General features: G+C 40.2%; 1 protein-coding gene across 1 annotated transcript; it reads left to right on the top strand.

Annotated features, from left to right (window-relative positions):
- Positions 1 to 8,187: 8,187 nt before the first annotated feature.
- On the top strand, positions 8,188 to 21,916 carry LOC119479085 (pyroglutamylated RF-amide peptide receptor). The gene is made up of 6 exons (XM_037754311.1): positions 8,188 to 8,554; positions 13,726 to 13,884; positions 16,676 to 16,737; positions 18,485 to 18,720; positions 19,828 to 19,925; positions 20,146 to 21,916. The coding sequence occupies exons 1-6, from the start codon at positions 8,188 to 8,190 to the stop codon at positions 20,541 to 20,543; spliced, it is 1,320 nt and encodes a 439-aa protein (XP_037610239.1). The 3' UTR covers positions 20,544 to 21,916.
- The last annotated feature ends 782 nt before the right edge of the window (positions 21,917 to 22,698 follow it).

Genomic DNA, 22,698 nt, shown 5'->3' with positions numbered 1-22,698 from the left:
AAAATTATCAATAATCTATATAAAAAACAACATTAAGACACCAAGACCTTGAGGAACACCATAGACAAAGCCATGCTGTTTTCATGCAGATTTCTGCATGAACTGCATTTTTCGGCGACTGGATGGTGAGCACTTCTGTTTAGGAAACTGCTCAGAAACCCCCTTATTGTCAATCTAGCTAGGAAAGCCATACATCGTCTGAATGTCCTAGGTCTCTTTTTTGTGACTGTAAAATTTCATGAGGCTGTGATTATCCTAGAGGTCACAGCAGGACATTTTATACAGTGACGTCAAGTTTTATGCAAATACACCATTTTTAGAATAGGCGAAAATAACGCATTCATACTGCATTAAAAAAATGCCTAAAACTGCATGTGATTATCATAAAGTAGGCATGTCTGTAAAGGGGAGACTCTAGGGTACCCACAGAACCCATTTCCAGTCACATATCTTGAGGTCAGAGGTCAAGGGACCCATTTGAAAATGGCCCTGCTGGTTTTTCCTCGCCAAAATTTAACATAACTTTGGAGCGTTATTTACCCTCCTTTCCAACAAGCTAACATGACATGAAATGAAATGGTATCATATGATATCAGTACCTCCACTCTACCTCTGAACCTGCTACAGCCTCTGAGAGACAGTAAAGACGGTCGGGATCGGTTGTCGGGTTAATCCATGCATAAACAGACATGTAAAAACAGCCGGGAGGAGTGATTCTCTGGAGTCCTGTTGTTACAGCGAGGTTAACAGGCAGCAAGTTGAGAATTGTTTTTCTGCGTCTCAGTCTTGTTTGATGAATTAAGTCGTAATCTGAGTGCCAGCTGTTGTTTGGGTTTTTTAGCCTTGCTTGGCTCTTGGGATGGTATGTATGGCATGTATTGAAGAGTGTGTCCATTTAATGAACTTGGCCAATAGTCTCAAACGCAGACGGCTGAATGGACTCATCAGTTTCTTATTGTAGCGAACGAACAGTTCTGATTTTCCAGCAGTTCTGCCTTGTCATTTTTGCAGATCATTTCACCGCGGCAGTCGGCATAAAACATGCATTAAGTAAGTGGGTCATATCTTTGCAATGCTCTCTTCAATCATGAACAAAATTACTCAGTAGATAGACGGGTCCTCATTGTATTCATGTGCAGTATTCACTTCAATTTCAGACTTTATTAAAAACACTTAAGGACACAACTCATGGTGGGTCCGTGGCAAAATAAAATACAAATACAAAGAAGGAAATAAAAGAAATCCGCAAGGACATTTCACAATGATCAAACATTTACACACCTGCTGGAACGCCAATGGTTTCACATTCTGGATGAGTAACTGACAGCTCAGTTCAGGGTTGGTTAAAGTTGAAATAATACCATTTACAAAATCAGATAACCTACATATACATTTATTTATATATATGATTTTGTATTACAGCAGAACAGGTGGGTACACCCACATTATCACATTTCTCTTGCACTGCAGCATCTTTGAGCTTTAAGCAGCAGCATCGTACTGCCATTATAAGCTACTGTGAGTCTCCGCATGCTGTCTTTTTTGTATCAACGCCAACGCTACAGGTAGGAAGTATAGAGTGGAGTACAAAAGGTTTCATTCTCTGCTTGATGTCTTTTTGCTAGGTCACTTGAATTACCTTTTACAGCTACATATTTTGCTGTTGTATTATATGTCCTTCATTTCCTGCGAGGCGGTAAATCAGTGACCTTAAACTTTGCAAAGTGTAAATATAAGTTTCAAATGAAATAGATGTTCTATGAATACAGCAGTATTTGCTGGTGGGAATTCAGTGAGGGATCATGTTCTTGTTCTCGAGTCTTCTGCAATAGAGCATGATGTTCATTTAGTAAACTAGTGCAGTGCCCGTTTGGAGCTTGGGCCCATCCGGAAATTTAATATGGTGGAAAATCAATGGCCGTGGCTTATATGGATACATTCGTCTAGACCAACAAAATCCAGGAAAAAAATAAGCTCTTTCTGAGACTTGGGGTTCAAAAGTTACAGGCCAAAATGTAAAGTTTCATTGTTATAGTGCCACCACATTCGACACTGCACACCCTTTGGTCCCCATCAATACAACCGCCAAGTGTGAAGTAGATCAGATGAACGGTTCTTGAGATATGCGAAGGACAAACAGACAGACGGATGGATTATGGTCCCATTAGAGTAAACTAGACGATAAAGCAGGGTATGCTTTAGGGCATGGCTACCTTGTGATTGACAGGTCGCTACAACGGCGTTGTCTGTTCTGAGAGTTGTCCTTACATCTTTAACCCTTTCACAGTGTGTTATAAGTTCATGAAAGTTAATAACATTTTAGTCGCCTAAAAACGTCTTCTTCAGTGTTTGGTTGTACTCAGCTCCACCCTCTTGGTTCGCTTCTGGTTGCAAGTGTCCTCACTGTGACATCCCTAGTCATGATTTATATCCACTGGCAATGTTCTGTGCCAGAGCAGAGGGTAGTATGCCTCTTATACAGGGAAAATAGATGTGGAAGGTGGTGGGGTGATGGGTGGGCTTGTAGCAACCTGTCATGTAGGGAGACTTGGTTCTGAAGAATGTCAATTTCCTGTCTGGCGATAGGGTTGTTACACCCAAGTGAAGCTCATTACTGCAGGTGAAAAGAAGTTACAGGTGACATTGCGTGTCATGGCACGTTCCTGTCTGCTGCTCTCCACATGCCGACAAGAGTTCATTGACAAGAACTGAGGGCAGAAGAAGAGAAGACCTTGGTGCAGCAGGTGCACATTTTCTCTGGATAATACACTGCAAATACAAAGGTTGCTTTAGTTTTTTTTTTTTTTTTTTGGGCTGTTTTACAGTCTGTGCAAAATGGCCTCCAATATACAACACTATAAATAAATTTGGTGGAATGATCAGGAGGCCCATTAAAAATGCAGTCAGTGGTGCCTTAGGGGGAGTTTGGAATCCTCAGTGTTTACTTGTTTCCTGTCTTGTTTGAATATAAAAGCACAAAACTTAGTGATACCTGAAAAATCCGTCTGCGTTTTGTTTAACTTCTTCTCATCTCCTGTTATGAGTTTGAGACAGAGTAGACCCGTCTAGACCAAACAATGAATATTGTTATTTCTATCTATTTTTCAAAATTAAGTTGAAGGTTGGTTGGGTGGCTAGTACTTACATGTGTGGTGTGGTGTGTGTGTGTGTGTGTGTATAAGGCTGTAGGTCTCTGCCTGCTTGTCCACAGATGCGACCAGCGGGTTCAGCCGACTAAAAAAGGCCTCCATCTCCTGGTGACACAAACGGAAGCCAAATGTTTTTCTATTAATTTGCGGATGTTTTCTCTCCTTGCCCTACATTTTTTTTCTGTATGCTACTGAGTCTTTACCTGCTGTACTTCCTTTCTTTACTTTTCTAGTGACTTTTGTGCTCCCAAATTAACATTTACTGTACATTTTTGCCTGGACAAACTGTAGGGACTTTATTGTCAGTGTTTGATACACTATCATCATTGTGTGCTGCAGTATATATGTTAAAGATTGAAGCAAACCCAGTTATGTGTACTGTAGAGTAGAATCAGATAAAAAGATATTCAGCAATTAATTAACTGGAAACCTGAATTTATCTCAGATTCCAACATGCGCTCATCTCTGAAAAAGTCACAGTAACTTTTACTTACTTATATTAACAGTATTTCTTGCTAACACTCATTGACATGAGCTAGGTAAATTAATATTAACGAGCTGTCTAGGATTGTGAGTTCAAGCAAATTTGTTGGCATTTGTAACCCCGTTGTTTACAATGTCTTCCATAAAATGATCACTTTGAGGTTTCAAAACTTAAATTGAGCAACATTTTCTGATCTTTTCCGCTCGTTTCACCATCACAGAGCAGCGAGGTGATGCAGTTAAAAGGCAGAACTTGATTAGTCAATTACAATTACAGTTGTTCCCCTAAGCAAAGTAGTTATGACAAAGGTCCCCTTATGCCGGTATGCGAGAATCAAGCCGATTACATACCAAACATACTTGGCTTGGAAGTCCATCCTGGTCGCACCGATCTCAAATCGTAAATATTAAACATGTTCAATATTTATGATCTGATATCCTGTTGTGTGTGGGGCACCCAGAGGACAGCCGATGATGCGGTCATGTGGGAAAGAACGATTTGACATCCAAGGTCATTGAAGCGGAAGGACAACAACCGCCGTCATTGCGGCTGCAGCAAATGCATGAATTAATGAAAAACGCAATGCATAAAGTAGTAGTGAGATGGACCTCAGAAATGGAGGACCAATTTGTTGGTTTGTGGCAACAACACAAGTGTTTATTTAACACGTCTCCATGACTACAACCATTATTTTTCATTTTCTTCTTCGCAAATTTTCAGTACAAAGTAGTGCAAAAGATTTACGATTTTTTTTAACTCTTCTTACTTTTACTTTTTGTTGTTAATGAAAGGAATCTGTTGGTGTGTGACATGCTGTTTTGGCCAAATTGTTGCTCACCATACATTATAGGAACAAAACTGTTAAATTTAACAGAACATGTCGTTATTCGTGGGGTCGTTTACATTTGTTAAGATTTGAAAAATCTCTAAGTTTCGGCCAGCCTTAACCTTAACAAAGTAGTTATTTTTCCCCTAATCATGATTTTTCCGTAACCCTAACCAAGTTATTTTTGTTCCTAAATCTAACTAAACCTTAACAACAGTGTTAGACCAGAAAATGCTTATCGATAGGGGCATTAGATCAGAAAACATTTATATGTATAACAATTAGTATTGGTATTAGCAGTATTTTGTTGTTTAATTCAGAAAGAGGCTGTTGCACCTGTGGTGTCCCCCAAGGTTCAGATGCTCATAATAATAATAATAATAATGCTTTTTACATCAGATAAAATATAATTCTGCTGCCAGCATTTATTCCTGTGCTGCACTTGTTTGATTTTTTGTTGTTGTTAAACAAAAACATAAACTTTAAGATATCTTGCATTCTCTAGCAGCACATTTTGGGATTTAAATCAAAATTATATAGTGTATCTTAATACTGTAATATATATATATATATATATTTTTTAATTTGCACTGCTTCTATAAGAGACGTCTTTTAGGTTCTATCACGTCTTTTTGAATTTAACTTTTAACTTATTGATCCCCACAGGGGAAATGCGGGTGTTGCAGCTGCCTAAGGACATACATAAGTACAGGTAATATAGAGAAAGGCTAAAAATAAATAAATAAATAGAAGTATATAAAAATGTTGTCTCAAAATTACAATTCAAGCAGTATACAAACAGTACCCACTTTTTCTAACTTTCTCCCATGTATTTGCTTTTTGCTCATAATTTACTAGATAATTTGATAATGCTTTATTTCATGGGTCTGCTATTTCCCAATCATTTGCTATTTTGTTATGTTGAGTTAATTTGTAGTTGTTGATATCTAGAGGCATTTTTTTGAAAGAAAAGCTTATTCATCTTTCATTTAAACCTTATTCTTCATACGTGTTGCACATTTGCCAGTAGACAAATTTCACCCTTTTCATAAATGCAAAATGTCATTGCTGGGACTTAAAGCAGCAGTGGGTAGAATTGGCGCAAATATGATTAAAAAAAAAAGTTATTTTTATTAAACGGACACTGTATCCTGACGGCATGAGACAGGTAATCTAAAGAAAAAAAACCTGTGCCTCGCTGTCCTCTGGTGCTCCTAATGGCATCTGCAAAATTTCACAGACTGGAGGAAAACAACCAATCAGAGCCGAGCTGGAGCCTTGCTGTTTATGAGGAGCTGTCAATCACTCACAAACTCCGATTAAACGGTCAAACTAGGCAGCGCTGATCAAACATGAATCAATGTGCTGTTACTGTAATGCCTATTTCTCACCTCAAATGTTTTCAGAATCATCTTGTAGTGTACTGTTTAGCTGTAAAATGAGAAAGTTTGTGACGCAGCAGCAGCCATGTTGAGATCAGTTGAGGAAATACCAAGCACCGCCCACCAGACGGAGCACAGCCAATAGGAACGCTCTCTCTTTGAAATGACCTGTGATTGGCCAAAGTCTCCAGTCACGAGCTAAGAACATTCGGGGACATAGCCTTCAGCGTTGCGGCCCCCCGCCCTCTGGAACTCTCTCCCTCCTGAAATAAGAAATGCTTCATCCCTGGACATTTTCAAAAAACACCTCAAACACCACCTGTTCATCAAGGCCTATGATCTCAGCTGACTCTTCCTACACGTCACTCTTTCAATTACTTAGCTATAGTTTCTCCTCTGTGTTATTCATTAGTATGGTTTTTGTGTGGCCCCTTTGTAAAGCGTCCTTGGGTTTCTGAAAGGCGCTATATAAATCCAATTTTTTTTTATTATTAGAGTTGTACCCCTAAAAGGGCTATAACCCTATTGAGTTTGTGCTGGTTTATTATTCTTTGTTGTCTTATGCCGCGGCTCAATTTGCCGTGAGCTGGAATGAGCTAGAAAAATGAAACTTGGCACAATAACTGGAAATGATGTGCATGTGCTTCTCAAGAACTATGACCCCAATCGACCACATGGTGGCGCTGTAATTAACGCCCAAACATGCGATTTTGGAAAGGCCACGCCCCGCACACCGTAAGTCCGACAGACTTGAAACTTGACACATGTGCAGCTCCGTGTGATCTACAATAAAGCCTCTGGGACCACTAAAGTCCGCCTGGCAAAATTTTCCGCCATATTGGATTTTATGAAAAACACATTTTTGACATCTCCTCCTAAACCGTAGGTCTGATTGCTGGCATATTTTCTGCGAATCATTATTGGACCAGGCTCATCAAAAGTTGCATTAAGCTTGTTGATATGTTATTGTGTTGTGAAGATATTGACCAATACATTTTTAAGGGGCGGGCTCAGCACATCAATAGACCTAACTTCACAAGCCTTTGGCCCATCATCTCCAAACTTGCAGCAAATGATCACAAGAGTTGCTGGAACATCTGCTGAAAGTTTTTTCAAGGCCAGCCCCCTCAGACCATAAGTCCTATCAATTAGAAATTTGACAGACATGTGCTGCTGAATGTGATCTACAAAAAAGTCTCTTGGACCACGAAAGTCCACCGACTAGATTTTCCGCCATGTTGAATTCTTTGAAAAACACATTTTTGACATCTCCTCCTAAACCGTAGGTCTGATTGCTGGCATATTTTCTGCGAATCATTATTGGACCAGGCTCATCAAAGGTTGCATAAAGCTTGTTGATATGTCATTGTGTTGTGAAGATATTGACCAATACATTTTTAAGGGGCGGGCTCAGCACATCAATAGACCTAACTTCACAAGCCTTTGGCCCATCATCTCCAAACTTGCAGCAAATGATCACAAGAGTTGCTGGAACATCTGCTGAAAGTTTTTTCAAGGCCAGCCCCCTCAGACCATAAGTCCTATCAATTAGAAATTTGACAGACATGTGCTGCTGAATGTGATCTACAAAAAAGTCTCTTGGACCACGAAAGTCCACCGACTAGATTTTCCGCCATGTTGAATTCTTTGAAAAACACATTTTTGACATCTCCTCCTAAACCGTAGGTCTGATTGCTGGCATATTTTCTGCGAATCATTATTGGACCAGGCTCATCAAAGGTTGCATAAAGCTTGTTGATATGTCATTGTGTTGTGAAGATATTGACCAATACATTTTTAAGGGGCGGGCTCAGCACATCAATAGACCTAACTTCCCAAGCCTTTGGCCCATTGTCTCCAAACTTGCAGCAAATGATCACAAGAGTTGCTGGAACATCTGCTGAAAGTTTCATTCAAATCGACCACTAGGGTGCGCTTTGAGCGGGCGAAAGCTACAACCCGCATAATGCCGCTTGCGGCTTTAATTATTATTATTATTATTATTATAAATGGATTCAAAGTTAGAAGTAGGCCTAATCATAGCATTACTGACCATAAAGGATCAAATATTCATACATCACACTGTTGTATCACGTCAGCTGACCTATAGAGTTTACACACAGACACACACACACACACACATATAGAGAGGGGGGTGGAGAGAGAGAGAGAGAGAGCGCGCAACAGCTGCAGCAGCTACAGGCAGCAGCAGCGCGTTCAGCTGATGGATGGATTGGATGAGGGAGGCAGCAGCACTCATGGGTTAAAGAGAAGCTCTCAGCTCTTATACCCTGTCACACATTTTTTTTTTTTTTTTTTTGCCTGAAAGAAAGTGAGTTGTTCACTATGGCAGCAGCTTCGACAGATTCAGGGCAAGAGTCCACTAAGATAACTCCCGAAGTGTTGCAGGAGATGCTCCAGTACTACAACCTGAGCCGCCAGGAGTTCATCAACACCTACAACATCCAGCCGCTCGTCTACATCCCAGAGTTACCGTACAGTGCCAAGACCACCTTCGTGATCATGTACATGCTCATCTTCGTGCTGGCTCTGGCTGGGAATACTTTGGTCATCTATATAGTTCTGAAGAAGCGAGCGATACAGACTGCGACTGATATCTTTATCTGCTCTCTGGCTGTCAGCGACCTGCTCATCACTTTCTTCTGTGTGCCTTTCACTCTGCTGCAGAACATCTCGTCTGAGTGGTTCGGAGGTGAGTTTTTTAATTTTTTATTATTGTTTTATAAAGTGATTACAAAAAAAGTGAAGACATGTGCAGGGACATATATAAAAAAAAGACCAAAATATATCACAAGATGAACCTTTATTAATCCCAGGAGGGAAATTCAGGTGTCAAAGCAGCAACAACAGCAAACAGAGTGAAACACAGGAGAGAGGTAAAGGTATACAAAAAATTATAAAAACAATAATAGAGATATAAAAGATACAGAGTGAATGGGTAAACATAGTGTGTACAGTCCTTCAATAAATAAAGTATGTGCAATAAATAAATGTAATATGTGCATGTGTGCAGTCTATAAAGTGGTATATATAGGATGTTTAGTGTAAAGTGTAAAGTGCGCCAGTGGTTAGAGTCCAAGTTGGTTGCAGATAGTGCATGTTTAAAGGTAGATAGTGCATGTTTAAAGGTAGATAGTGCATGTTTAAAGGTAGATAGTGCATGTTTAAAGGTAGATAGTGCATGTTTAAAGGCATCAGAGAAAGACAAATAACAAAGTACAAAAACAAAACAAAACTATAACAAGTGTGTGATGTGGATAATGGGTGTGTGTTTGGCATTGAATAAGGCTAGATGGTCATATATGACATATATCTACTCTTAAACACCTACAGACATCCTTCCTTTTATGTGTAGAGCATAGGGGGAACAAAAACAAAAAGAAAATAAATAGGCTAGCCTATGAATGAATCAGAATAAGATGCATTATCTCGATAGGAATAATTGATTTGGATATTTGAAATTAAGGCAATTAATGCGCAGTTGCACCTTTAATCCTCTTATTTGCTATTGGGAATAATTACGCACGCTATAAAATCAGAAAGAAGTCCAGCTATGAGGCACAATAACTACCTTGAAGGAAGCCAAACAGCAGAAAACAGGTTGTCACATCTTGTGCAGAGCAAACTGAGCTAATTAGGCTGGCCAGCCAGCAAACAATCAAAACCATTGATCCCTTCAAGGAATGAAGCTGCCAGCAGGAACTAATACCTCTAATTGACAGATTAACTGTGAGGAGTTTGAGGAAGATATATTCAAAGAAATATAAGATTTCTACACAGATCAATAAATGCATTGATGAGTACCACATCTTTTGCATTAGAATATTGTTGTTGTTTTTTTTTACCTCTTGGAAGATCCTGTTTCTAGCTTTTGCTTTAGTCAACAGAAACTTTGCAGCAAATGAATGAAGAAGTGTTGTTGCTGAGTTTGTGATGCTCATGTCAAACTTTGCAGAGGGCGGTGAACACTGAATGCAATGTTATGCAATACTATTTCTGCAAAAAAAAACACAAAAAAAAACCCCACTAAGTCAGAGGTGTTGATTCAACTATTTGATGCTCCAATTTAAGGTGCTGTCACATTACAGTCTGTATAGTATAGTGTAATATAATATAGTATGCCATAAAAATGTCATAAGAAGGCATAACATGCCAGAAAAATGTCATTAAAAGGCATAGTAATGTCATAAAAAGTCATAGTATTCCATAAAAATGTCATAAAAAGGCATAATAATGTCATAAAAAGGCATAGTAATGTCAGAAAAATGTCAGAAAATAGTATAGTAGGCTATGCCATAAAAATATAAAAAGTCATAGTATAGTATGTCGAAAAGTCATAGTATAGTATTTCATTAAAATGTCATAAAAGTCATAGTATAGTACGTCCAAAAATGTCATAGTATAGTATGTCAGAAAAATGTAATAAAAGTCATATAGTATGTTATTAAAAAGTTATTAAAAATGTTATTAAAATGTTATTAAAAAGTCATAGTACAGTAAGCTATGCCGTAAAAATGTCTTAAAAAGTCATAGTAATGTATGTCATAAAAATGTCAGAAAGCCACAATATATTATGTCATAAAAATGCAATACAAGTCATAGTATAGTACATTATGCCATACAAATATATCAAAAGTCATACTAAAGTATGATATAAAAATGTCATAAAAAGGGCATAGTATAATAATAAAAAATATATTATACATTTATTTTATATAGCGCTCTAAAAAGTACTCATCACATTACATGGTAAAAACAGCAACAGAAATGGTAAAAGCAGACAATTAAATTACACAAATTATTACAACAATGAGTGTGCGTGTAGGAGGGGAGGGGTTCGTAGGTTCACGGGTGCTTGCGGGTGGGAGTATGTTGGTGCAGGAGGTCAGAAAGGTAGGAGGAGGTCAGGTTGTGGAGGGCTCTGTAGGTGATGAGGAGGACTTTGAACTGGATTCTTTGCTGAATGAGGAGCCAGTGGAGGTTTTGAAGGACTGGGGTGGTGTGATCTCTGGTGGGGGAGTGTGTGAGCAGACGTGCAGCTGATGGGATGAGGATTTTGATGGATGTGCCGCACAGGATGCTATTGCAGCAGTCGAGTTGTGAGGTGATGAAGGCGTGGATGAGCCTTTAAGCTGCTGAGAGGGAGAGGGAGGGGCGAACATGGGAAATGTTTTTGAGATGACAGAAGGCTGTTTTGAATGTGGTTGACGTGGTGTTTCGAAGGAGAGGGTTTGATCGAAGATGATACCAAGTTTACGGATGGACGGGCGGGAGGGACCGAGCCAGTAGACATGGGAGATTAATGATTGACCGAGACGATGAGCGGGCGGAGGTCAGAGACACGAGCAATGATTAATGTGGAGGGGATGGGGTCCAGGGCACAGGTCGGAGTCGTCATGCCAGAAAGTGATTTATTGAGTTTGAAAGGGGAGATCAGGGAGCATTGGGTTGGAGGGTGGTGACCTGTTCAGGGTTATGGGGGGCTGGAAGAGGCCAGTTGGTTGTAGACGGTCTCAATATTTGCTTTTGTAGAATGACAGGAAGCAGTTACATTTATCAACTGTGAATGAGTGGGAGAGATTGTTAATAGGTTTGAGAAGTTTGTTTATTGTGAAGAAGAGGACCTTGGGGTTAATGGAACCAGAGTGGCGGAGGCCAGAGTATTAGGTGGAGCGGGCATTGTTGAGAGCATTGTATGCCGGGGTGTGCACTGTGAGGCCGGTTTGCTTGGAGAGCCGCTGTAGTTGCTGTTTCCGGCATTTCATCAGATTGAGTTCAGGGTTGAACCAGGGAGCAGTGTGTGTTAAGGAGAAAGTTCTGGTTTTGGAAGGGGGCAAGCTGAAGGGGTGAGGGACAAATGGACTTACGGCGAGTGATGGTGCGCGTGTGTTTGGGTTCTGGGACGGGGATGTCCATGTCCATTATGATGGCTAGGTGGTCTGAGATGGTGAGGTCAGAGCCGGAGAGGTGGCTGATGTTGATTCCGGTGGTGCGGACCAAGTCAAGGATGTGCCCACGGTTATGGGTGTGGAAGTTGATGTGTTGAGTGAGGTTGAAGCATCTGAGCATGGCCAGAAATTCTCTGGCTATTTTACTGGCGATGCAAGCACCCAGGAAGAGCGCCAGGCTTTGAAACAAGTTTTCGTAGTGGCCAATTAGCGTTACTACAACTTCCGTGTCCGTCACATGATGCCATTGGGCTCAAAATAACTTTTTCCCACAGACTTACATTGGGAAAGAGACGTCTGTAAAATGCCAAATCCAGAATTATTTCCCTTCCTCTGTTTATATGAATGAGCCCCAGTCCGAGGCTGGAGGCGGGGCCCAATGGATGCGGAAGATCCGGTTACTTTATCACTCGGCAGTCAAGCTATTTTGGCTTCATGCGTTACTGAGCAACTCTTCATAGGGATGAATGGAACGCTGTATCCAGTTCTCTTTATACATCCAGGAGTCGATGTGGATGTTGACATCACCGAGCAGCAGGATGGAGGGTGAGATGGAGCAGAGCTGGGTGAGAAATTCAGATAGGTCCGAGAGAAAAGGCAGGAGTAAGTTTGGGGTGGCGGTAGATAATTTCAATGACCAGGGGTTTAGGACCAGAGAGTTTGAATAGTAGTTTTTTTGAGTGTGAAGTAGTCCAGGGGTTTTTGCCAAGTTTCAGCGAGACAGAGAATATCAAGGTTATTGTCAGCAGTGAATTAATTGAGGACTAGACTTTTGTTGTTTTGCGACTGGGTGTTGAACAGAGCAAGTGTCGTATGGTGTTTTCTGATTGGTTGGGAGGATTCGGGTAGGGTTCTGAGGTTGGCTGTATTCACGTGGTGTTTGTCGTGATGACGTATTGTGAGGACTTGGGTGTGCGCCGGTGCTGCGTCTACAGATGGAAATTGACAGAAGTGGAGTTATGAATAAGCCACGCCGAGGGAGCCACTATGAACATAACTGGGTAGGATGCAAGAGGCGTTGTGTTCGTTTACAGCTTTGAATGTGCCATGTGGATGAGGCAGCCCATCTGTCACTTTATGAATGATTGAATGGGGAGACCAGCAGCTGAGGGGGGAGTACTCACAGGAAACGGTGCTCTGAGGTGGCAGCGAGGGAGGGTTGTGTGTGTGGAGGGTAAATAGTGAGTCATGTGGACAGGATTGCACAGTATGCTGCAAATTAGCCATATGCATGCGGCTACCCAGCATGTCATAGTGTACCATAAAATATGTCCCAAAAGTCATAGTATAGTATGCCATCAAATCATTAAACAAACAAAAACACTGTGGCTTCTCTGTGACTGTGTCCTCCTGGTAGTGACCTGATAATATGCACCAACTCTTCTACAGCCTCTAAAAAGCACCAAAGAGCTGAATCAAAATACCTTTGCTTCAGTGTCAACAGAACTGAGCTTTATCAGCTTTACAGGTGGAACATTTTTGCATGTGGAATTTCATTATATTTAACAGTTCACAACAAGGACACTGTATTGAAATGGAGCAACGTTCGGTGTATCGTAGCAATTGGAGGTCAGCTCGAAGCATGTGCTCCTATTAAAATGCGGTCACAATTAGTTAAGGTTGAATCAGAGTAGTCTTAACATGTGGGTCTCACTACAGTGCTAATTTTCTCCTGGGTTTCAGCGTTGCTCTTCATTAGCCGTGAAATATATGTGTTCAAGAGTAATCAGAGACGGCTCGTTTTGTCATTTTAATGAAACCCCAGTTGGAGATGAAAAGGATGAGGGAGAGCTCGTGTCCGTTTTCCAGTCTGATCAACAAAAGGAGTCATTTGAACTTTGATAGAAATGTGCGTGTTTTCTGCTGTTTCTCGGTACCTCATTGTTTCCCCCCCCCCATCTGTTTTTCTTTGCAGGGGTTCTGGTTTGCAAGACCGTTCCCTTTGTACAGACTACAGCCATAGTGACGGGCATCCTCACAATGACCTGCATTGCCATTGAGAGATACCAGGGTATTGTCTTCCCACTGAAAATGAGGAGGCAGTACTCTTCCAAGAGAGCATACAAGATGCTGGGTATACTATGTTTGCTATTGTTGCTTATTGTGCTTTTAGGAATGGATGTCTTTGTGTGTTAAAGGAAACCTTTGTTCAGTGAGTAATGGTGTTCATTTTGGCAGCTATTTTAGATTTAGTCTTCTTAGTCTTGACGGAAATGCTTATTAGTTTTAGTCACGTTTTAGTCATTTTTATCCTCCATAGTTTTAATCTAGCTTTAGTCGTCGACATCTCAAAACATTTTAGTCCAGTTTTAGACACCAAAAAGTCATTTGATTTTAGTCAATGTTTTCTTTCAATTTTGTCAGCTATTTTTTAGTTTTTTTATTCCTGTTTAGTCATCAGATTATGTTGAACTATTTTGTCATTTTAGTCAAACTTATTTCACATAAAAATGTCTTCATTTCATCATTATCTGATGGAAAAACACAGGTTGAATGACTAAGAATGCAGCTTTGCAGTTAGATCAAGTCCTCCTGACTGCACTCGTTAATGATGCTTGGGTCAGTCGCACCCACCGGTCCGTTATGAGAACCAATCCGCCCACCCAACATGTAAAAATATGCGTTACTCAACCACCCGAACCCGACCCGACCCGCAAACTGACAACTTTATGCATTATAGTAGTACAGAGCGAGGGGAAAAAAAGGTGGAAGGTGACAAACTTCCTGTCAGCAGGTTTAAAACACACATTAATAATATTATTAGTAATAACTTTATTTATATAGCACCTTTCAAAACTACTGTTACAAAGTGCTTCACAAACGAGGAGAAATAACAGAAAGCCGGAACAATCACATACAAGGTCACAGTCGGCAAATGAAAATAAACACATCAAACAACAGAAGTAAAAATGGCGGATAAAAGTATACATCAAGAACTGATCAAATAATTAAGAAAAAGCCAATCGGTAAAAGTGAGTCTTGAGAGATGATTTAAAACAGTTTTCTAGTCTAAGATCCTCAGGTAAGCTATTCCACAGGAGAGCAAACTCCCTGTCACCCTTGGTCTTTAGCCTTGACCAACGATTAAGACTATACCCAAAAGTAAGAGGAGTAATGTAAGAGAAAACAACAATGCAATCTACTCAAAATGAAGGGAAGCAGCCAGGGGCAGACTGGCCATCGGGAAGTTTGGGAAGACACCTGAACGGCCGATCCATTCCAGGCCGAACCGGCCAGTGGTCATAGTCTTTGTCAGTGGTCATAGTCTCTGTCAGTGGTCATAGTCTCTGTCACTGAGTGAGTGATGAAGTTTCACGATTGGTCAGCCAAGTGTTGGAGTTGGAGCGTGTCCTCGTCGGACCTGGTGGACATGTACCGCTGGATTTAACAATATAGACATGACCACTGACTATTAGTATAACAATTTAGCCACAAATTCACAGACTTGACCATACATGGTCCGGACATATACTCGGAGTCTTGTTATTTTTCAATTTCTGATGCTGGTAGTTCCTGTATGGTCATCGTCCGTGCCCAGCCTGGCGCTTGCAGCCGCAGACAGCACAGAGCAGACCTATCAATCTAATACTTTCAATTTTGAGAGGGGATACGAGTGAAATAGTGGAGCCCTCCTGATTTGGACTTTTCTTCGTTTTCGTTGAAGTATGATTGGCTCTGTCACTTTCATCGTGAACGTGACGAACTGTGACTAGTGTTCCAGCTCACCTAGGCTTGTGCCTGACTGGTCTTGTTTTGATTCAGTGCAGTGGTGGCATGTTTATACAAACTGAGAAGGCAGGTGTCAGGAAGGCTTTCAGCATCACCAGATTGTCTTTATACCACAAAAACTGTTGAATTAGTGTTAAAATCACTGCCAAAAAAATGATTGCCTCGCACCCTCCGCATGTGCTCACAAAAAACCTCTCCACCTAAGCATAAAAGGCCTCTCCATCTAAAAGTCCCGGGTTTAATTTCAGTCGCAGTACGTCCCTGGCAGCAGTGATGATCAATGATGACACCAATGACTGAAGGTTTTGAAAACTCTGCTGCTGCTGCTCTCTCTCTGCTCTGATTTCATGAAAGATGTAGCAGTCTTGACATGTTTTATGAAAAATTGGAAATTCTCAAGGAGGATATTCCTTTGTGTACCTCGGGATGATTTGGCCCTGATCTGTCACCTAGAAGTTTTACTTTTTAATCCTCCAAGTACACTGAAAAGTACACAGTACGTGAGCAATGCCACTTGCATCACATGCAGAGCCTTAAAGGTGCAGCCCGACTGATATATCAGCAATGGCAGTACATAAATATTAGATAAGATACATGCTTTCTGGCATCATTGGGCAAAAAATCCATAATAACCTTTCAGCATATTGTAATTCAGGTGTTCTGAGAGAAAACTAGACTTCTGCACCTCCTCATGGCTCTGTTTTCAGGCTTTAAAAAATCTAGCCCGTGAGGGGAGACTTTGGCCAGTCACAGGTCATTTCAGAGAGAGAGAGAGAGCGTTCCTATTGGCTGTTCATTTAGTAAGTGACAAAGTTAGTAAGTGCTGATATTTCAGGTAAAAAATGGCCAAAGCACTGAAATTAGGTCTAATTAAAGTTAAAATCATGTAGCGTGCAGTTTGTTCTCACACCATTGGAGCTCCTTGTGGAGCGCTCGGCATGATTGACAGCTTGATAATTACGTGAATGAGGATTTTAATTGTGCAGCTGCTGTGACTACCGTTTGGCATTAGTCACACACAGGTTTCTCCTTGCATATCATTCACAGCTACTGTATGAATCAAACTGTATAGTATTTGAACCATGTTTTATCTGCAGATTGTAGTTGTAAACGTTTTACTCGTCTGTATCCTGCAGGGTTGGTATGGATGGCCTCAGTGATAGTGGGTTCACCCATGCTGTTTGTGCAACAGCTCGAGGTAAGTGGTACCACTCAAAGCAAACCATCACAAAAAAAAACCTGATTCTACACAGTAGAGCATACAATTGTTGTAAATATCAAGATTCACATCAACTCTGTCCTCAAAAGCTGTCCAAAAATGCTCCGACAGCTCACCCTCAAACCTCAGAAAATACACTTTATTGATCGGGATTTGCTTTTTAAGATGTCCTGCTACAATTTGTGGACCATAAACAAACCCAGTGAAAAGAAAAGAGTCTTGAATTGAGTGGCTGAGAGCTGCTAGTTATCTGTTTAACATGCTATTTTATATATACTTTACCTGTAATATAATCCTGCACGTCTTTAATTCCAGTCCTGTGTTTTTATCTTGTCAGAAATCCGTTTTTTTACTGTTTTAAAACACTCACTACTCTAATCTCTAAGGCAAAAGATGTATACCGCAAATAGAAAAGTAGATTTAATAACATGCAGTGGGCGATGCATCTGCTGCTAACCTTTAACTTCTCTATTCTGGTGGCATTGTGGTGTTCCTACTGCACAGTGGTGTCTGTCTTGAAGAGCTCTTGACCTTCGCTTTACTTTGCTGTCTGGGTTGACTTGGTAATTTATTCTTTTAAAGCGGTTCTTGAAACACTATGTGAACATTTTATAATTCATATAGTTCAACAAAAATGAGTCAGACGTTGCAGAATACATTTGAAGTAGATCTGTGTCCTTCCACTGTGCTACGGTCTATCGGGGATAAAGAGTGTCAGTGAGTGGAGGAACTAGTTTATTGTGGTGGAGTTGTGGCTGCAAAACTGTTCTGCTAATCTCATTGTAAGGGCTAAGCCTGCAATGCAGCTGATTTTGTTCATACTGCAGTCAAATTGTTGATAGTGGGGATGGTATTTGTATTGCTGGTACTTGGTTTCTTCTTGGTAGTAAGTGTGAGTGTGAGTGTGATTATTCCTATCTGGATGTTTTCTGAATATTCCGCCTGAACTCTGTTCACACTTGGCTGCTGCTGCTGCAGCATATTTGACTGGCAGATAAATCTCGTCCCTGTTATCTTGAGAGACTCCGGACGGCAGGCACAGACTGAATGAAAAATACCACAAACACACTGTGGAGTAGCTACAAAAGAACGTACGTTATTATATGGTACGATAAATGAATACTAAGATAATGTTGGCTATGTGTAAATACAACAGTGCAAAATCATAAATTACTATATGATTATTTCCTTTTAGAAATGACACGTTAGAATGTGGTATTTTAAGTATTACAGTATTTTTCAGCTCATTGTAAGTTGCTAAATTGTACCACTTTATTTTCTCAGTCCCAATAGAGATATGATAGGAATGTTATAATAATATTACGCAGGGCTTAAAATGATTAACTGTGATACTAACCATAGTTTGTCAATTTCTAGACTGTGTTTATGAACAATATAACTGATTATATTATTCAGTGACTGGGGAAGCAGGCTCGCAATCCAAGCTCTTCTGTCAGTAGACCTGTTCCACCCCTTGATAAACCCTCTTAGTGAAGCTCATCTAAGCAGCTGCGATATCATGTGTTCGTCAGCTGTTCTCCCCAGGAGGGTTTACAGTGACAAGCACTCCATTTATTTTAACTTTTACTCTTTTTCCCACATTTTCTCACAATTTTGAACACTTAAAAAAAAAAAAAAAAAATCCAAGTGTTGCCTCATAAATACCACCCTGTCAGTCGATCATTCTTCCAGAACTAACAGCTTTTCTCCTTCTCTCTCTCAAAAGGTGAAGTACGACTTCTTGTATGATCACTACCACGTGTGCTGTCAGGAGAGTTGGCACTCTGTGACTCACAGGCAGGTGTACACCACCTTCATCATGGTGGCTCTTTTCCTGCTCCCTCTGGCAGCAATGCTTTTCCTCTACACACGTATTGGCATCGAGTTGTGGATCCGCAAGAGGGTGGGCGACTCCTCGGTCCTCAACACCATGAACCACAGGGAGATCAGCAAGATCTCAAAGTAGGTTAGACACCAAGGACGTCGATGCCCTTTTCATATTTGTGCATTTTCTTCACATAGAAATGTTTATTCTAAGCATCTTGTCTCCTGGTAGTAGGGATTCAACTCCTCCAAGTAGTATTTTTGGCTTTGTTTTGTATTTCAATCCAGTGAGGGATCATGTCCTTTTCATTACTAGCTTAGTTTAACAACTTAATAACTTAAACGTTCAGTTGTTACCAACCAATGTTTACATTCAGAGGTAAAGCAAGACGTTGCAGGAAGTTCAGGATGGATAGATGGGTGTACAAAGCATCTTGTTGCCTCCCAAAAGTTAATGTTGGTCCCTTAAACTTGTCAAGTTTTGGCCACTAAAAGTAGAGGAAATTATCCCAAGTCGATTGTGGTTATATTTAGGGAAGAAGAAGATAGACGCTTTGTACAACCATCTATCCTGACCTCGCATTTGTTTATTTCTACTTTGCTACTGAATGTAAATGTCAGTAGTTTTAGACTGTTAGAATAAATTCCAAAGCTGGAGTATTTCCGGAGAGGACACGCGACAGACGGGGATTCAAAATGTCAGATGTTTGCATGTACATGTCGGTGACGAAAGGGCAACACACACCGGCAAGCGTCTTCGCTTTGAAGCCCATCATCTCTTCAGAGAAGTTGCAATTTTATCAAATCCCAGATATTGGTTTTGTTTGACGTTTGGTGTCAATTGAAGCACGTCAAATGACACCACTCTCTGCAACGCAGCCGATGGGTTTTGCTTATTGTTACCTCACCAAGATTGTTAGTTTTGCACTAGAAGGCTGTGTTCACATTCATCTGCTGAAGGAGGAAAGTTTCTCTGTCCTCACCTTCAATATTAAATATTAATTCAAGTGTGATGTTGAAATTTGAAATCCCCAGTGCACAAACTGGACTGGACTTTTGAGACCTCTGAATTGAATAGTATTTGCATATTCATAGATTCGGGATTCTTCGGTCGTGATATTTTCCATTCTGACTCACTGCTCACTGGCACATTTTAATGGAAGAGAGCAATCATTCATGTTATTAGTTGAACCTGTTCATTTCCTGCTGTAACAAGTCAGTACGTCTGCTGTGTCTCCTCTACAGGAAAAAGAAAAGAGCCGTTAAAATGATGGTCACCATTGTTCTGCTATTCACCATTTGCTGGGCACCATTCCACACAGTCCACATGCTGTTTGAGTACTGTAAGTATTGCTGGAGTCTCTATAAATGTTAATGTGACGTAGCCTAGTGACGTAGTCTGGTTTTCTCTCGGAGCACTTGAATTATGCTGAAAAGTTATTATGGAATTTTTGCTCGATGATGCCAAAAACATTCTGCCTACTACAGGTTTATGCCATTTATTTAAAGTCTTTTTAGTTCATCAGTTTGAGTTTTAAACTGTGTCTGTGTGTGATTTTCCAGATGACCTCGAGAACAAATATGACGGAGTCACGCTAAACATGATCATCGCCATCGTTCAGGCCATCGGGTTCTTCAACAGCTTCAACAATCCCATCGTGTACGCCTTCATGAACGAGAACTTCAAGAAGAGCTGCGTCTCCACCCTCTCCCACTGCATACAGAAGCCTAACCAGCAAGGCGGCGCCGTGGTGGCGCCCAAACTGAGCGTGCAGTTCATCAAACCCCAAAGCAGAGAAGCCTTTATGGATACAGATGAAGCCGATACCTCAAAGCAGCACTTGGCAGATAAAGGCCCTTCAAGTTCATCGCATGGTGAGAGCTTGTTGGAAGTAATAGGGGAAAAAATCTCCACCATCCAAACGGAGCTCCCTGCAAACAGCTCCTCTCAAGTCAAATGAGAACCGGCTCAAAGTTCAGTTGTTAAGCCGTCGAACCAGTTTGCTGTCAATCAAACAGCTGCAGGTGCGTCAGATGTGATTTCGAGTCTCAGAGTTGTGGTTCAAAGAGCCAAAAAGTCTCTCTGCAGTGCCAGACGCCAGAGCGTTGTCTTCATTCTGGTTTGGAGAGCAGCAGAAAGAAATTGAAGGAATACCAAAAGAGGCAGTTTTGCTAAAAAGAAGACGGGCGTTGGAGCGATCAGGACCAGCGGTCAGACACCGAAGCACCAGTTTATTACCTGAATGGAGACTTCATTTCTGCTGAGATGTCTCTGAAATCTGCAGGACGCTCTCTCAGTGAGCGTTTGATGACGTGTCGGAGGGAACCACGTTCAGTGCCATTCCAAATATGCACAAACTGTTACCACTGTGGTGTTAAGCTACACTTAGAACTGTTTGAAAAAGACAACAGAGAGGACACTGACTTTACGATGATGCCTTGGCTTTATTGCACTGCTAAATCGCTTCAAGTCGGCATGAAACTCGGTTCAGTTCAAGTTCAATTGCAAAAGGTTATTTTTCTAAGGTTGCTGTTTAGCCTCTTAGACATTTTTTGTATTGCTAAAAAAAAACTATTTTGACCTTTTTACTGCTAAACTGAGCAGTTGGATCTTTAGAGGGCCATGCAAACAAAGCCCTTGTACAGTTTTCTCTAAAAGGTATTCACCATACAGGACTTAGACTTTTTTTTTTTTTAAGATCAAACCTGATGACATAGAAAACATGTCATTTTAGAGTTAATTGGAAAAATAAATCTGATCTGTTCCAACATGCATCAAACGAATGCAGCGTTTTGATGTTCGATATGTAATCACAAGATAAATCACAGCATCTTTCTTCTATCACTTTAGTAAAAATAAACAGCCATTTCACACAAATTAACTGAAAGCATAAATTAGATGCGCTGAAGGGAATTGTGTCATTAAACACACAAACACAGAAGGGACTTGTTTTAATGTGTGTGTTTAATGGTGCTGTTTGAATATTTTTGTATTGCTGATATCTACATGCAACTGTTATCATTTTGGTGTATCTTTAAACTTAGTGACACGTTCTGTAATGATATGTTTGGTAACAACAGCTTGGCTTTTATTCACAGTTCTGTGCATATTGTTGATTTTAAAGATGTTGCTTCAAAATTGAAATCATCATTCATTTGAACTTAAGTTTTCTTTCTTTTTCTTTCTTTATGTATGCAGATCACTTGATCAGAATGCCAGTAGACTCTGTTCTCAGCTTGTGCCACAAAAGTATTTCCTAAAGATTGTGCTCTTTCTCATATGCAAGAACTGGATTTTGTAGAAAATGAGTTCATAATCCTGTTGGTATATTAAATTTTACATTGAGTAAAATTACCTATCATAACTTGTTTCTTTGATTTCAGCATCAATTCAAATGGGGCCTTTTGATTAAGCGAAAAATGTCATAAACAGTCAAAGGATAGTATGTTGAAAAAAATGTCATTAAAAAGTCATAGTATAGTATGCTATAAAAAATCATAAAAAAGACATAGTAGCATACCGTAACACATTTAATAATATAGTATATCATAAAAAAAAATCCAGGACACTATATAAAAATAAAATATATATATAAACAATACAACTAGGAACGACAACATACAATGTGTATAAGTCAGACTGTTTCTGTAAATTCTAAACAATAATGCAGTAGTGAAGATTGCTAATATGAAGGAATTAATATTGACTGACTAATGTAACAGGTTGCTTTATATACATGACTTTAGTGGATATGTAGAGTATATGCATGTCAGTATATTCAGTATATACAGCAGCTTTGATTTATAGGCCTATTTGACAATGATATGTACATGTTACCAGTGTATATTTAAATGAGAAAATATCAAATATATGGTGTCATTTAACTGATGTTAACTGTTCATCAGAGTGACGGCCTGTGGGAAGAAACTGTTCTTGTGTTTGTTTGTTTTGGCGTACAGTGTTCAGTAGTGCCTACCAGAGAGGAGAAGCTGAAACAGTTGCGTCCAAGGTGTGAAGGGTCTGCAGTGATGTTACCTGGCGGCTTCCGGACTCTGGAGGTGGATGAGTCCTGAATGGAAAACAGGTCAGCACCAATGATTTCTTTTCTGCAGTCC

Source organism: Sebastes umbrosus, chromosome 20 (assembly GCF_015220745.1).
Source record: "Sebastes umbrosus isolate fSebUmb1 chromosome 20, fSebUmb1.pri, whole genome shotgun sequence".
Taxonomy (NCBI): domain Eukaryota; kingdom Metazoa; phylum Chordata; class Actinopteri; order Perciformes; family Sebastidae; genus Sebastes; species Sebastes umbrosus.
This window is presented reverse-complemented; position numbering and strand designations above follow the sequence as displayed.

Excerpts from the sequence above, each read along its gene's own strand:
- LOC119479085 (XM_037754311.1), top strand. The coding sequence starts at position 8,188 with ATGGCAGCAGCTTCGACAGATTCAGGGCAAGAGTCCACTAAGATAACT. Across the intron at positions 8,555-13,725 it reads CTCGTCTGAGTGGTTCGGAG|GGGTTCTGGTTTGCAAGACC; the intron begins GTGAGTTTTTTA and ends TTTTCTTTGCAG. Across the intron at positions 16,738-18,484 it reads TGTTTGTGCAACAGCTCGAG|GTGAAGTACGACTTCTTGTA; the intron begins GTAAGTGGTACC and ends CTCTCTCAAAAG.